The sequence below is a fragment of the Pteropus alecto genome, unplaced genomic scaffold (assembly GCF_000325575.1).
Source record: "Pteropus alecto unplaced genomic scaffold, ASM32557v1 scaffold231, whole genome shotgun sequence".
Lineage (NCBI taxonomy): Eukaryota > Metazoa > Chordata > Mammalia > Chiroptera > Pteropodidae > Pteropus > Pteropus alecto.
Window position 1 is genome coordinate 602442 of NW_006431805.1, and position 16550 is coordinate 618991.

Here is a 16550-nt window from a genome sequence, read left to right on the forward strand (position 1 = left end):
AGAATCTTGTACCAAGAAGACATAACACTTATTAATATCTATGCTCCCAATCAGGGAGCCCAAAAATAGGTAAAGCAATTACTAACAGAACTAAAGGGAGAAACAGAGCAAAACACTATCGTAGCAGGGGCCTAAAAACCACACCATCGGATATGGACAGATCATTCAAACAGAAAATCAATAAGGAAATAACATCCTTAAATGACACATTAGATCATTTGGACATCGTTGACATTTACAGTACCTTCCATTCGAAAACAGCTGCTTATACATTCTTCGCTAGTGCACATGGAACATTCTCAAGAATCGACCACATACTGGCATATAGATATAGCCTCAAGAAATATAAGAGGGTTGAAATCATACCAACCATATTCTCTGATCAAAATGCTTTGAAAGTAGAAATGAACTGCTAAAACAAATCAAGAAGAACCACAGATACATGGAGATTAAACAACATGCTACTGAAGAATAACTGAGTCAGAGAAGAAATAAAAAGAGCTATCACGAGATACATAGAAATGAATGATAATGATAGTATAACATGTCAAAACATTTGGGACACGGCAAAAGCGGTCATAAATGTAAATTTCAAAATTCTAAAATTATAAGAAGATAACATCAGACAAATCTAGGTGATCTTGGGTTTGACAGTGAGTTTTTAGATATAATATCAAATGCATGTTCCTTTAAAGAAAAAAAAAGATAAATTGGACTTAAACATTAAAATTTTTAAGCTGCTCTATAAAACACACTGATAAGAAAATGAAAAGACAAGCTACAGAGTGGATGAAAATCTTTATGAAACATATACTTGATAGAGGACTGAGAAAATTATTAAAGAACTCTTAAAATTCAATGATAATAAATAAATAACAATTAAATATGAGCAAAAGTCCTGACATCTCATCAAATGAGATATAAAGATGGTAAATAAGCATATAGAAACATGTCCAACATCATATGTCATTAGTTAATTTCAAATTAAAATGAGATACCCCTATTGGAACAGCTAAAATTCAAAACTCTGTCAACATCAATTGCTGGTAAGGATATGTAGCAACAGGAGCTCTCATTTATTGCTGATGGAAATGCAAAATGGTACAGGCGCATTAAAAAATATTTTGGCCATTTCTCAAAAAGCTAAATATAGCTTTTTCTATTTGTCCAAATGAATTGAAAACTTACGTCCAAACACAATTCTACATACCAATGTCCATGGTGACTGTATTGTAATTGCTAAAAGTTTCAAGCAAGGAAGATGCCTTTCAACAGGTGAATGAGTAACCAAACTGTGGTACATTCATACCATGGGATAGTAGTTAGAAATAAAATCAAATGAGCTATGAATTCTTGGATGAATCTTAAGTGCATATTGCTAAGTGAAACAAAACTAGTCTGGAAAGACTAAATAGTGCATGAATCCACCTGTACGACATTCAGGAAAAAGTAAATCCAGAGACAGCAAAAGTCAAATGTAAGAGAAGAAGAATGAGTAGGTAGAACACATGGGATTTTAAGACAATGAAATTATTCTGTATGATACTGGAATGGCTGATACATTATATTGTATATTTGTGAAATGCCATAGAATGTGTAACACAAAGATGGTGAAGGATTAAAGAAGTACAAATTAGTTGATAGATGGTCACAGGGACAGGGAGCACAGCATATGGAATGTAGTTAGCATTAATGTAATGGCTAGGTGGAGAGCCAGAGGAGAGAAAGAGCAATTAGGAGGATCATTTTATAAACTACATAAATGTCTAACCAAAGTACTGTATGCTTGAAAATAACAAAATAAAATTTATAAAAGAATGAACCATATGCAAACTATGGACTGTATTTAGTAATAATGTATCTATATTGAGTTATCAATCATAGTAAATGTACCACACTAATATAAGATGTTAACAAGATGGGAAACTGCTGGTGGAGAGAAAGTATATGGAAAGTCTCTAATTTCTCCTCATTTTTTTGTAAACCTAAAACTGCTCTAAAAACAGTCTGTTGATTTTTTTACAAAAGGTGGAGAACCTTTACTATTCCCCCAAAATATGATTAGAGAAGTAGATTCCAGAGAGGGGCATGAACAAGACTGAAGACTAAGGTGAATTAAACTGTAGCGAGCTTCAAATAGTCCAGTGGATCTGGAGTACAGCATACATAGAGGAATATAATGAAATATCAAAGCTAGGAGAGTAATTTCATATGAAACCAAAGAATTTATAGTTTATTCTGGAGACAGTAAGTAGCCACTAAAGTCTTAAGACTGAAGTGGAAAAGCAAATGAAATGGCATAGGAAAAACTACCGGGAAGACAGGATACCAACCAAGTACCATGGAATTGATGCCTGACTGGAGAAGTGGCAGATATTATGGAGGTCAGCATGACTTGGAAATTGAATGAATGTGGGATTTTAGAGGGAGAATTAGAGTGTTACTGACGTTTGGTTCTTTATGGCTAGGAAGAGGTGGTGCCATGAACTTACATAAAAGTTTTGTAGTTGGCAGAACACTAAGATGTGTTAGGAATAATGCTTATAGTAGCTTACATCATGTCCTTGAGGTTGACAGGAAAGAGATAACCCATTTTTTTGATGACTTTGAAAAAAAGTATCTTCATTACCAGACTAATTGAAAGTATCTGTACATTTCTGGCATGTCACTAAATGAGCCAGATTGCTGGAGTTTCGTGGACTGTCAATGGCTCTCAATTTAATGTTTTCAGCTTTAGGAAAAGGTTTACTTACATAATTCAATATTTGCATATGCTTTGCATGTACAACTCATGTGGAGTCACTGTTAAACTGTCCTGTAATGTAAATATTAGCTTAGAGTATAGAGTGTTATAGTCAATTGACAGTTATTGCAGGTCATGATCTGAAAGAGTAACTTTTAAGTCCTTTGTGGTCATTCGAAATGTTTGATAAATTATATTTTAAAACTGTCCATGGACAGTTAACTTCTGTTTGTACTTTGCATATAGTTTGCATGTCAATTGGACTGTAAGAAGGCAGATGAGTTGATATGATATGGCCAGATGGTGTCTGATTGAGGCTGAAAATCTTAGAGAATGAGGAAAGATTATTATACCATTAAGGGAAGTGTAAATTGAACAAAGGCTTATTTAAGCATTTTGAGCAATAAAAGGAGGCACTGATGGTTACTTTTCATTTACAGTTTGATCAATTTGCTACTAAAACACTGAGTACACAAAGAATTGAAGTCTGTCATTGAGTTTGTGATAAAAGAGAGGGAATATACAATGCACTATATATAGAAGCCTATTTAGGTCATTGATGATTGCTATTATGCATAAAGTGAAGGTGTTAGGGGAAAGATAAATGGTGATTAATTTAATACATTTTATAGAATATTCCATCATTATAGCAAAGCTGTATGATGAGTAAAGTATAAAAATTTATATGTAACTAAATAATTTTAGAAGGCCAACTGCAAATACAGTTCTAGTTTAAAAGGGGGTACAGAGGCCATTTTGAATTCAGTGTCTGCACTCTTTTGAGGCTTCTCTGATAATTAATAATCAGAGTAAAAAATGTTTCATAACTGAAAAGTTTGGTTTTGTAGATTGCCCCTAAAAGGGATTTAGAGAGAGTGAGCCATAAGTGAAGTAATAGGGGAAATTTTTTAAATACTTAATATTCTTTGGAGATTTGGGGTCATAGGGAGTACAGAGTATGTTCCCCTTCTTAGATTCCACACAGAATTTAAATTTCAGCTTTTTAAAAATCCTTTTGTAATTCTGATAACAATACATTTTGTGGCTGTCTCGATCAGAATATTGGTAATTATTTTCATTTAGGAGTACCTTTAATTGAGGTGATCACTTTAGTGTTATATGAGACCTGCCATATCTGAAAGTGTGTTTTTTTGTTTGTTTGTTTGCATTGAATTGCCTTTGAATTATTTTTGTTAATGACTTTAATTCAACCATCATTGCTGAACCCAGGAGGTGTATCTCAAATCAATTAATAGTATTTCTTCCTTTTAGCCTCCTTTTTTTTTGTCTTAAAAATATGTTTTCAGTGTTTGTCTGTATTACTGTTAGTGTTGATTGAGGAATGAGATTTAGGGGGCTTCTGAGTATATGTCCAGTATATTCATCATTGTTCACTTGCTGTTATGATATGGGAAGAATGAAAAAATGAGAGGATGGCAAAGAGGAAAACGGATGTTATTAATAGTTGATAATTGTGTGTAAAACCAACATAAACATTGCCCGTCGTAGAATTTCTATAATCTGTAACAATTTAGGAAAATTATAGGCAAGAATGTTTTAGAACATCTGTTAAAGATTACTGGTTTCTGGGCTTCTGTCCAAAAGAGCGCAAGATTACTGTTGAGGCAATAGTTTAAAATACATTGTAAAGTCCTGTGGTTTACTCATCATACCCATATTAACATCCATAATGTTAGACTAACTTTCCCTAGCCTCTGCTCAAAGGTGTTTTCTCACAAATTCCAATCTTATAAGTGATAAGTAGACAACCATTTTAATTTGTTACTTTTTTCATGATGACAGATCTGTAGCCACCACAAGTGTAAATATGGATAGTACTTGAGAGATAATCCTTTAAGTAATTTAAAATGTGTGAAAATGATTTCACCTTACATTAGAAAACAAATAATTCCAGATACAATTCAAAAATGTTACAATTTGCTATTAAACTGGAAAACACATTGATATTTGATAGGGGGGTTATTCCTTATTGTCGAAAGCTTCAAATTGGAGCTATAAGCATTTATAAATTTTACAGATTTATAACTAAAAGGTAGAACACATTCCAAGTCTTACTTTCTTCAGTAATTTTGAATGTAGAGAATCTATATCCTGTCTTTACTAGCACCACTATTATGTCTCCTAAGTAAAATGTTAAGAGAGAAACTATTGACACATCAGCATATTATAATGATTAAAAATCTAGTTACTTCTTTCTGTTTAACAAAATGATGTTTGTTTTAAAATTTTTTTATGGGTAAAAAGATTGCACCTTATAAATATTTTGAGAATAAGAGAAAGAAAAAGGGATATTGATAAATAAGTTTGTGGATATATGAACATTTAAAAAATTATAAACAATATTAAATCCCACGGGTAATATTAACTGCCCAAAGATATAGTAGAATATGATGAAATTTGATTTAAAAAAAATCCAACAAGAACAAATTTACTTTTTTCTACTATTTCATAGCATCAACTTTAGTGTGATTTTCCCTTGTCCAAATAACATAACAAATGTAATAATTTAACATGCACTGTCTCTTTTAGGGCTGGATCTGCCATTTATGATGATGCCTCATCCCTTACTTCCCGTCAGCTTACCTCCTGCATCAGTTGCCATGGCAATGAATCAGATGAACCATCTAAATACTATTGCCAACATGGCTGCTGCAGCTCAGATTCACAGTCCACTCTCCAGAGCTGGGGCCTCTGTTATAAAGGTAAGAGTCATGATTTAGAAAAGGATAACATCATTAATTACATGTAAATTTTGATAAAATACTAGCAATACCACTATGTCTTCAGAATAAACATAGCTCATTGACTCAATTGCTTCCCATATAGTATTAATGAATTTCATTTCTGACTAGGCGTACTGAGGTATTTCTGTTTGTTTGTTTTTGTTTTGTTGTTGCTGTTTGTTTTCATTCCATGACCACAGATGTAACTTTTAATTCTAGCTTCCTGTCTTGCAATCATGAGCACCGTGTGTGGGAGGGGTGGCCAGAGTAATGACAGAGAAAAGTATACAAAAATCACTCCCATTCCTAGAGTGAAACAAAGTAAACACTGTACATCCTTTTGGTGTTTGAAAGGCAGTTGTAGGATAATATATACCATACAGGTCTTATAGATAGAAAGACCTGAGTTCTGGTTCTGATTTTGCCACTTAAGAGCTGAATGACCTTGGATATGACATTTAACCTGCGTGAACTTGTTTCTTCAACAGCAAAATAAAGGTCATAGTAATAATCTATCCTACTTATTTCACTGGCTGTCTAGAGATAATGTTAATAAAATATAGATTAAACACTGTGAAACATTTAGCAAATATTTTTAATAATTTAGATCATTACCATTATCATGATGAGAATGCTGTTTTTCAAAATTTCATGACCATTGGGTAATGAAACACAAATAATATTTTATAAGCCCTCCCTATGTCCCCTATTAGTTTGTCATATGGCCTCTCAACCCTCTCTTCAAGTATCACACGAACTAATCTGTTTAATATACTTTTCCTTTTGGTGAGGAGGTAATATAAGGGCATATAGGGTCAAAAGAGTATAGTTAATCAGAGCAACCCATTGATTTGTTTCTTTATTACTTTATTCAACAAATATTATATGCTTGAGATATACATATCTCACTTCCAGGACCCACAAACTAAATGTGAGATAAACAACAAATAAGTTGCATTAACAAGACATACTGTGATGGATAGCATAGAGGATCACCAAGTATACAAAAACTTAGAAGAGGGAGAGGTCATACCTCACTTGGAGAAGAGAGGGAGCAGGGATCACAAAGGCATTATAGTCGATGGATTTAAACTGGGTCTTGCAATATTGATATGATTGTAATAGATGCACATCAGGGTGAGAGAAGTGAAGGCAGAAGAAATGTGAGATTGTGGACATTTTTGTTTTATTTTAAATTAGTTTCCAGTATTGGAAACTTTTAAAACAATGAAAAAAAAATATAACAAACTGTGTAGGAAAGGAAAATAAAAATTGGTAATTTTTAATTAAGTTTTCTCTATTTCCATGGCTAAGTATGAGTATGCTTCCTATAAAGACTATGGCTCTCAGTGGATTAGTCCACCCTAGCTAATCAGAGCTCTGTTATTTGAATATTTGATCAATGTATAAACTGGGAATCAGAATTCTTTTTGAGAGGAAAAAAAATACCCATAAACATTATTTAAAAGATGGAATAAGTTTCCTATGATTTTGACACTGAGTGGCTACTAAGTATATATGACTCCACACAAAACTTGGAATCTATTAAGAAACAAAGTGTGGTTTAAATTAATGGAATTGTCATCCATGGTTTGAAATTATAACAATATACTTTCAAAAGAAGCATGCTTATGGCTCTTCAAAAGTCATTCATTTAGTTTTCTTAATTACTATTAACTCAAACTGAATCAGCTACCTTTTGGTTGAATGGGAGTTTTGGTAGCTTTGTGTAGAATTTAAAGCAAAGAGACATTTGGGGAAGTGGTTCATGACTAGAGTTTGGTTATTGGTGGTGATGATGATAGAAATGGAAAAGATAATTATCTTCTTAAATAATCCAAATATTTTAGCATATTAAAGCAATAAAACAATATTTTTGTTTCTTGCTGATTTGTCTATTTTATATGCAAGCTTTTATAAAAAGACAAAACCTTCACAAACATAAAATTAGATGCTTCTTTTAAAAATTTAATCATTTTTTATAAATTCATATTCAATCACACACTTAAGTCCTACTAAATACATAGAAACCATTTTATGCTGAAGAAAATTGAATCTACTTTCATAAAGTTATTTTGACTGGTTAGATGAAAATATATTTATTTTGTATCCTTTTTGAAAAAAGATTCTCTACAAATCTATAGAAGTATAATATTTTCATCAGAGGATGATAGGAAAATTAAGAAAAAATATTTTTTAAAGTTATTTCAGTGATTAGTGAGAGGCTTTTAACATAGTTGCCAAGTTTTGTTTGTATTTACAAAGGTGTTATTGTATGATGGTGACATTATTAGATTTAAAATAATAATTCACAGGAAATACCATAATAAAAATCTTCTAATTAATTGACAAATGGGTGTTCATATGTTAAAAGTTTCACCCCTCCTTTCAAGAACAATTATCAATATGATACTATCTGTATAATAACAAACTATAAAGGACAGAAATTTCACACCTCTGTTGATCCGTACTGCAAAATAAATTTGTTTGTAATGTGCTTCTTGGTGAATCGCATTTTCAAAGTTCGATCTATTTGAATCCTACAGGCAGTAGGCAAACCTATTTATTGAGACTTCATCATATATTACTACTTGGGGTCTACGGGAACTAAATTTAAACAAAACCACATTCCTTCTACTTACATTTACAATTTTTTTTTAATCCTAGTGGCTTGGCATAAAAAACAGATATTTTGATTAGTATTACTCATTGTTTTATAAAAATATTTGAAGTCACTTGATCTTTTATATTTACCATTTAGAAATAAACTGTCCTTCCAAAATATGAATGATCAGGAAATTTAACATTTCATATTTAGAAAGTAATATCCTAACTATGAAATTTAATTGATTTCTGACAAATCTACTATGACTTAGGGAAAGTCACAGCAGCCTGACCACAAAATCCTCTTTGCTGTGTATTATATTATCTTAGTTCAGGCAGACTGCTGTAACAAAACACCATAAACTAGATAGTTTAAATAAGAGAAATTTATTTCACCCAGTTATAGAGGCTGGGAAGTCCAAGATCAAGGTGCCTGCTGATTTTGTTCCCGGTGAGAGCTCTCTCCTTGGTTTGCAGATAGATGTCCAACTTCTTCTGTGCCTTCACATGGCAAAGAGAAAGAGAGGAAGCAAGCACTTCCTTGCCTCTTCTTAAAAAGGCAATAATACAACATGAGGGCTCCCTGCTCATGATCAATTAATTACTTCCCAAAAGCCTCATCTTCAAATACCATCACATTAAGTATCAGAGTTTCAATATAGGAATTTTAAGAAGACAAGTATTCATTCTATAGTATGTATAATCTAATGTGATTATGGTGTCGCCTAGAGTAGCATCTCTATAGTTAAAGATCTGTTAGTATTTCTGCTATATCTCTGTTTTCTACAATTTAAAACACAGCTGAAGAAAAACAAATCTATATCAGAAACTTGATATGCACAGTAAGAAATTAGGACACATTACCAAACAAAATCCAAAAAAGTGTGTTTAGTTTTATTAAAATTTATGAGAATTCACCAGTAGAGCTATCAAACATTTTAATATGTTTAAATTCTTATTGTTTACACACACACACACACACATACACACGCACACACACACGTGCGCGCACATATTTACTTTCAAGTAAAACTTTCTCTCTTTTTATATCATTTTAAAATGTCCAAGGAAATAAAATTAAAAACATGCTGTGAAGTTGAAACAAGGTTTCAGAATCCTTTTGAACACCTACTGCTCTTCTTTAGCATGATTTGTGTTAAACTGATGCTTGTGCCTTGTCACTGATGATCATGATACTGTGATCACAATTATCTTTGAAAGCAGGTCTTGCAATATGTGCTGTGAATATTAGGACTATATGATAAATAGAGGCTATCAAGTTAGTGAATGACTGGGTATATAATTAATTTCTAACATTAAATATTTCTGATCAAAGAGGCTGGGAGCAGCTATTTTAATATTTCTGTGCTTCAATTTTCCTTTATGCCGAATAGATCTCACTTTTTTCTACTTTGTTTCTATGTTTGCTTTTCTTTTAATTGAGTCTACATCAGAAAACTGGTCAAGCTAATCTATAAGCCATGTTAACTTCTCATTGTAATTCAGGTAAGCTGATTTGTCATTTGTTAGCAAGCAAACTTTTTTAACAATTAATTGAATCAGGAGAAGACAGACACCCATACCTGGTTTAAAAAGTTTGTGGGTCCATATATATTTTTTTCATTGATTGAGTCCCTACTAATTATCAGGTGGTTTTTAAGGCTTCCAATCTAATAGGGGGAGACAAACAGAATTAATCATTGTAAATTTTTTTAATTAAAATTTGAATAGACAAACTGAACTTATATATACTATTTTGAAAACATGCTTTTGCAGATTTTGTTTTATACTCTATGAGACCAGAGTTCCTGAGTCATAAGAATGGCAACTACACATAATGATTTAAACTTTTCTACATTCTCTGATCTTAAAATTTTTCTAGTATATAATTTGTTAGTGTGCTATATTTGTCTCTGATTTTTCAGGTTCTTTATGATGTTGGATGCAGACAACTGTGATTGAGTGTATATTCACATAATATGTATTTTTATAATGACAGCCTACTCGTGTTTGTTCTAATGTTCATACACTCAAACACAGTACTTAGTATACTTACTCATAAACTTAATATTTGCCTACTCAGGTAAAGTTGAATACTAGAATGAAATAAAAATCTCGAATTCTCATAACGAACATCATTGTTTAGTATTTGAGATTTTATATTTGAGCTGGCATCCAATGGCATGCCTGTAAACCAGCTCTCCAAAAACAAAACAAAACAAAAGAAAAAGAAATAAAAAACTCTTATTAATAACATTTGCCAATTTCTATGGTGTATATATTTCCACTAACGCTGATTACAAACTACAGTTTAATACCTGGCTCACAAAATTACCGAATATTTAATAATTGGCTCTACTTTGAACAGGCTCCAAGACTACACTCTTTTTAAAGTATTACTTGAAATATGTTTATCAAATCAAACTCTCCATGCTAATCTCCCCCATATTCATTAAACAAAACCTACTAATTTCTATTTCTTCAGAAAAACATAACATGTTAAGTAAATTTTTAAGAAATCTCTATAAAAATGAATGAATAAGCAGTTTGTTTTCTAAGTGAAATTATACTACCTTAACTAGAATGATGTCAAATTGAAAGGGACATAATTGCATTTGGACCTTTTTCTTCTACCAGTGTGCAAATATTCCTCCTCAGTGTGACAATTTTGGTGATTAGATGTGCTGATTTTTGCAAATGCCCTTAAGCAGTGAAAACTGCTTACACATGGGCAAATAGACCTGGCTGATCATTCACCACTGCTGTTGTCTTTTTTTTATTTTCTTTTCACAGGTAGGACAGAAAACATAGCTTTTGAGAACTCTGAGAAGTGATGTGATTTTTAGGAGCTTAGATTTCTAAAGAAATTATATATCTTCTTATAGTTTAATAAACTTCCCCAGCTCCATGAATGTAAACAATTAACAATGAATCTTAGATGCATAGAACAATATCTATTACAGCAACACTGTTTAATATAATAGCGACTAGCCACATGGAGCTATTTCTATTTAAATTAATTAAATAAAATGAATACTTCCGTCCCTTAGTTGGAACTAGCTGCATTTCAAGTGCTCAATAGTCACATGTTACTGGTGGCTACTATATTAAGCAACACAAGTATAGATTATTTCTGTTATTGCAGAAAATTTTATTGAGAAAAAGTGTTCTAGAGCATATTAAATAGGATGGATGAAAAGTCCAGCATCACCAGTAATCTTGGCAGAAAAAAGAATAACACAGATTTTTTTTTTAAATAGCAAGTATATTTCAATTAGCTTTACAGTTGGCCAGAATTGATAGTTATTCCTGAATATTGGCTTACTTTATTATAATTTTAATCATTTTCTGTTAGAAAACAAAGACCAAGAACACCGAATTCACTGATTTAGGAAAGGTTTAATATGTATAAAGGACTGTGTTATATTATCTTATCAAAACACAACAATGAAACAAATATTTATAAACTTAATAAGGATTATTATTAACCCCAAAAGGATTTATAGAATTACATACTTGTTTTGGCTAGAGCTATCATTGTTTGTTAGCTAAGTAAGAGATATTAAGAAGCATATTTCATTAGAGGCAGTATGGCATAATAGGTAAGAACATGAGCCCTGATTCCAGACTAGCTGTCTGTATTTGAATCCTGGTTTCACCATTCTCCGGTATGTTACTTTACCAAAGTAACCTACCTGTATCTCAGTTTGCCTATTTCCCAATGAAATGGGGATAATAATCGTACCTACCTCGTAGCGTTAATGTGAGACTCAATGTTATAAAGCTTATTAACACAAAGCATTGTTTAGCATCTAGTAAGTACTCAGTGTTTATTAGATAATATTATTTTATTTATTTTTATGCTCAAGAATCCATATAGAAATAGTAATAAGTACAAACCAATATCATAGCCAAGAGCTAGCCTGAGGACGAAGTACCTTCTCCTATATACATTCCTCTGTGCAGCCTCTTAACTGTACTGGGACCAAGAGTTCTCCCACCATTAAATGCATATACAGGTACTGGGCCCTCCCTCTAGAGAACATTTATTTACCTGTAATGACTGCTTTGATCTTGATGCCACTAAAAAAATGTGTTAGGGATCTGGTGGGGACTGGAGAGGGGTGGGTGTCCAGTCTAATATTGAAATTGAGGGGGTGCATCTATAGTGTAGTGGTTAGCACGTCTGCTTTACATATAGAAGATTCTGGGTCCGTTCCCCAGGTAGAGGCATGGACCAGGCCCCGGGTGCGCCAGGCCCCGGGTGCGCCAGGCCCCAGGTGCACCTTGTGCCCTGCAAGTATGTGGGAGGAGACGCCCCACCTTCAGAGATCCAGTTCTTAAAAAAAGGAGACAGCAACATCCATAGGTCAAGGTTGGAAGTGGGGTGAAGGTAGGAATTAAAGAGGGGGGAAAAAGAAATTGATTCAACTTGAATTTTATTTAAATTATCTTTGAATGTTTACATGTGGATTATTTCATCTTTAGTTTGAACTATTAGCGTCTATAGGCCATATGAAAACACCCATAAGCTTTCCTTCTGTCTCCAACAGGTACATTAGGCACTCAACAATTGTTTGTTGGACAAATGAATGAAAACTAATGATTCATTGGATATTAAGCTTTGAGGAGGTTTTCAATATAGATGATCATTAGTGATACAGATTTTAATTTTAAAATGAGAAAAGGCATTACAAGTTGCAAACAAATGCTATTGTTTTGTTGCTGTTATTTGTTTATTTGTTTTATATGCCAGAAACTAGTTTGAGAATATTGTTACATCAGGCACATAGTTTTTAGTTCTGACTCAGATCCTTCTACTGTTGGCTCAGTCATTAGCATGTGTAGCTAATAACTAACATAGCTATACCATAAGATGGAAATTGCATTATGATCATTAGGCTTGCAAGGCTATCCATCCTTCAGTTATATCACTGAACATGAAAAAATACTGACGGAAAAATTGTTAAAATACCTGACTGGTATGAAAATCTATTTACTATTTGACATTTAGAAATCTTATAATGCATTTGTTCTGTATTTGTGGAACTTTATAATATCAGTGTGCCATAGTTTTCTCTGATAACAAATTTAAGAAATTTAAGTAGGAAGCTGTTACTTCTGTTTACCAATACCATCTGATTAGCTGTGTATTTTGTTTGCCTGAGCAGCTGGCAATTAATGAATTGATAGGAAATGGTCACAAGGCAGTGGCATTAGCATGTGAACATCTGGTACTAAAATTAGTTAACAAAGAGAGGATATTTTGTGATAATTCAAATTCACTGAAAAATTACTAGCTGAGTCTTATTCTAAATGTTCAATGGAAAGACAAAGTGATTATTATCTTTTAGAACATGAGATAAAGATGTATTGAGTGAGAATTGAGGGTCGCGCGCGCGCGCGCGTGTGAGTGTGTGTGTGTGCGCATGTGTTTATTTGGCTGGGTGGTAGAGGTCCAAGTCCAAGACATAATTTGATAGTCATGCATTTTCCCACAGAACTATTTATTCTCCCATTTACATGCTATGAACAGATATTATGCCTGATTTCCTTAAGCTGTCAGCCTCTTCCAGAACAAGTTGATCACATTAAAGAAGTGAGGGTCGTTTGTCCAAATACATAGATCACAAACAGGATATGCCTGTGGTTTTTTAACTCTTTCATGGTTACAGGTTCCAGCTGCATTCTCAATTGGCCCTTTCTTTCTTTCTTTCTTTCTTTCTTTCTTTCTTTCTTTCTTTCTTTCTTTCTTTCTTTCTTTCTTTCTTTCTTTCTTTCTTTCTTCCTTCCTTCCTTCCTTCCTTACTTCCTTCCTTCCTTCCTTCCTTCCTTCCTTTTTCTTTTTGGTTCTCAGAGTAGGTTTATATTGAAGGTAGTGGCATCGGGCTATATATATCAATCATTATCCTATTTCTTTCTTTCTTTCTTTCTTTCTTTCTTTGTGTTTGTTTGTTTATTTATTTATTTATTTTTAATTCAGGAAAGCCCCTATCATATCCAACTATGTGAACTTAAATATAATTGCAAATTGGTGATTGTGGAACACAGACTAATTCTTAAACTGATTCACGAAGATCTATGAAGTGTCATGCTTCTAATAGTATTCAGAGATACCAAATTTGGGTATCAATTTCTTCCTCAGAATTAGTGGTAAATTAAATTAGCAGCAACAGTGAACAATTTTTTTTTTAATTTTTCTGTCCCAGATTTTATTATTAAAGTCTGTCAAGTTACAATCTGTTCTGCTTCTGAAGAACTCTGGTGACAGTACAGAAGGAACACAAAAGCCAGTCCTCAGCAGTGAAATGCCATTAAGTCCTTTAGGAGCTCATTAATAAATTAACATTTGTAAGAGTAATTACAGTGAGAGTTGAATTCCAATTAAATTAAAAAAAAATTCTATATTATATAATGTTACCGAATGCTTGAAAAATTCAACATAATAAAACATCAGAGGTCACAATTTATCATTGAGATGGTAGCTATTAAAAGACAACTACAAAAAAGTCAACTACACATGTAGACATACATATAAATACATGTTTAATATGTGTCTGTTAATAAGTTCTGTGTTTACTACCATATTTTCAAGGATGTAAAAGAATGTACTGAGATGAATTAAAGGATCTTCATAAAAATGGGCAGAATTGATACTTTAGTGCTAGTAAACTAAACCTTAAACCAAATTGGCTGAGTTAAACTTTGTATAAAACTCAATTTTCTAAGCATTGACCCTGCTGTTTATTAGGGTTCAAATGTACTTTCAAATTATTTAATATGATGAAGGTCTTTTTTTACCATTTGTGATATATCCCCCATGAAAGGCAATTGTATGGTAGAAGATAGGATAATATGTACTAATTAATAACAATTTCTATAATAGCTTTTTCTTTTTAGGCATAAGCCTTGAGCTATATAAATGTATTCTAGAATCTGAGATATTTTTACTAATTTCAGGGGGAAATAGAGATTTGATTAAGTATATCAATTTTGGAGAGGTTCCTCCTCTGTTCGAATCTGGAGAAGACTGCTGCTATGTTTCCGAAGAGCTACAGCTATTTTTTATGAGGCATAGATAAAATACATGAAGAGTAACAGGGCCGTAAATGTCATAAATGCCAAGTAAAATGAAGTCATCAATGAGCAAAAATGATTGGAGTTTTAGATTTGCAATTTTCCTTTTTAAACACTCTTACTGATTTATTACAAATATTGTTAACCCTGTATTTGCTAAATGGTGAGGATGTTATCACTTGTGTTCTCATTGTAATAAAACAGATTAACTTGCTGTGAAATTTTAACTAGGCTGAGACACAGCAGTAGCCACCTAATGAACCAAAGCACATTGCAGTTAAGTAGTTAAATAGGTATATACTGACTACAGGGCTGAAACATGGATCTGTTTACTTGCAAAAAATAAATTGTTCATAGAAATATTTATTATTTTTGAAGAAATTACACATTCCCGATTCCACACGGAATATTTTTTAAACCCACCTAGTTGTTAATCAATAGAAGGTACTGAAATCTGGACTCATCTAATGTAGTTTACATGGTAAAAAAAAAAAAAAAAAAGTCTGATTTTTGCAATGCCTTAGGAAAGCAATAATAATGAACTAAAGCCTGATTGAATTTGGAAAGTGCAGGCTATAAAATCTTAAAGCAAAAATATTAATTACTTCATGCAAAATGCTACTGCCCCTCTAAATCATATTCTCAAAGTTAGTTTATTGTTTCACCTAACATGTTGTTAAAAATGTCAAAGGAGTTTAAGAAAATTATGAGTTCATATTATTTTATCATATGCTAATTTTAAATATTTGGGGGATATTTCTTTATAGCATTGTATTTTTCTCATTCATAGCATTTTCTATTTATTTAGATGTCCTCAATTTTTAAAAAAATTTAGAATGAGCTTTTATTTTTTATTTGGTATAGGGAGCAAGAGCAAGTATCACTGTCAGTTGGATTCTCTTGCTTTTCCAAACCATCAACTTTTATAAATCACTCAAATTGTTTTTCTTTTTTATTATGGCAACATATATTGCTATGTATATAATTCCTATTGTGCAGAGATTTTATTTGTTCAGTTCTATTTTTTCTCAGTAACTGCTGTACTTTATTCCTGTGCATTCATTCAGAGGTCCATTAGAGATAAACGTAGTTCATTGAATTATATAACCATAAGCAAATTTCCAAAGTTAGAATTCAGGACAAATACCGAATGTTCTACACTTTATGCATATATTTTGGCATAGAATAACAGACTATACAATAGTGAAGGCAAAAAAATAATTTGACTTCATATATGAAATTACTTGCATTGGTGTTTGTGTATGTGTATGTGTGTATACCCATAATTTTTTGAGAATATGTTTTTAATCATGTCACTTTAGGTTGAATTTCACAACTGATGAACTAGTCTTTTCAAAGAGTAAAAGGATGTGGTATAACGG

The 16550-nt window shown here is 32.3% G+C and overlaps 1 protein-coding gene across 2 annotated transcripts in view; it reads left to right on the forward strand.

Annotated features, from left to right (window-relative positions):
* DACH2 (dachshund family transcription factor 2) overlaps nt 1-16550 on the forward strand; it is a 688009-nt gene that overhangs the window by 550702 nt on the left and 120757 nt on the right. For both annotated transcript variants that reach the window (XM_006905924.1, XM_006905925.1), the window contains one exon: nt 5294-5466. In XM_006905924.1, the coding sequence (XP_006905986.1) occupies nt 5294-5466 (173 nt within the window). The remainder of the gene's footprint in view (nt 1-5293; nt 5467-16550) is intronic.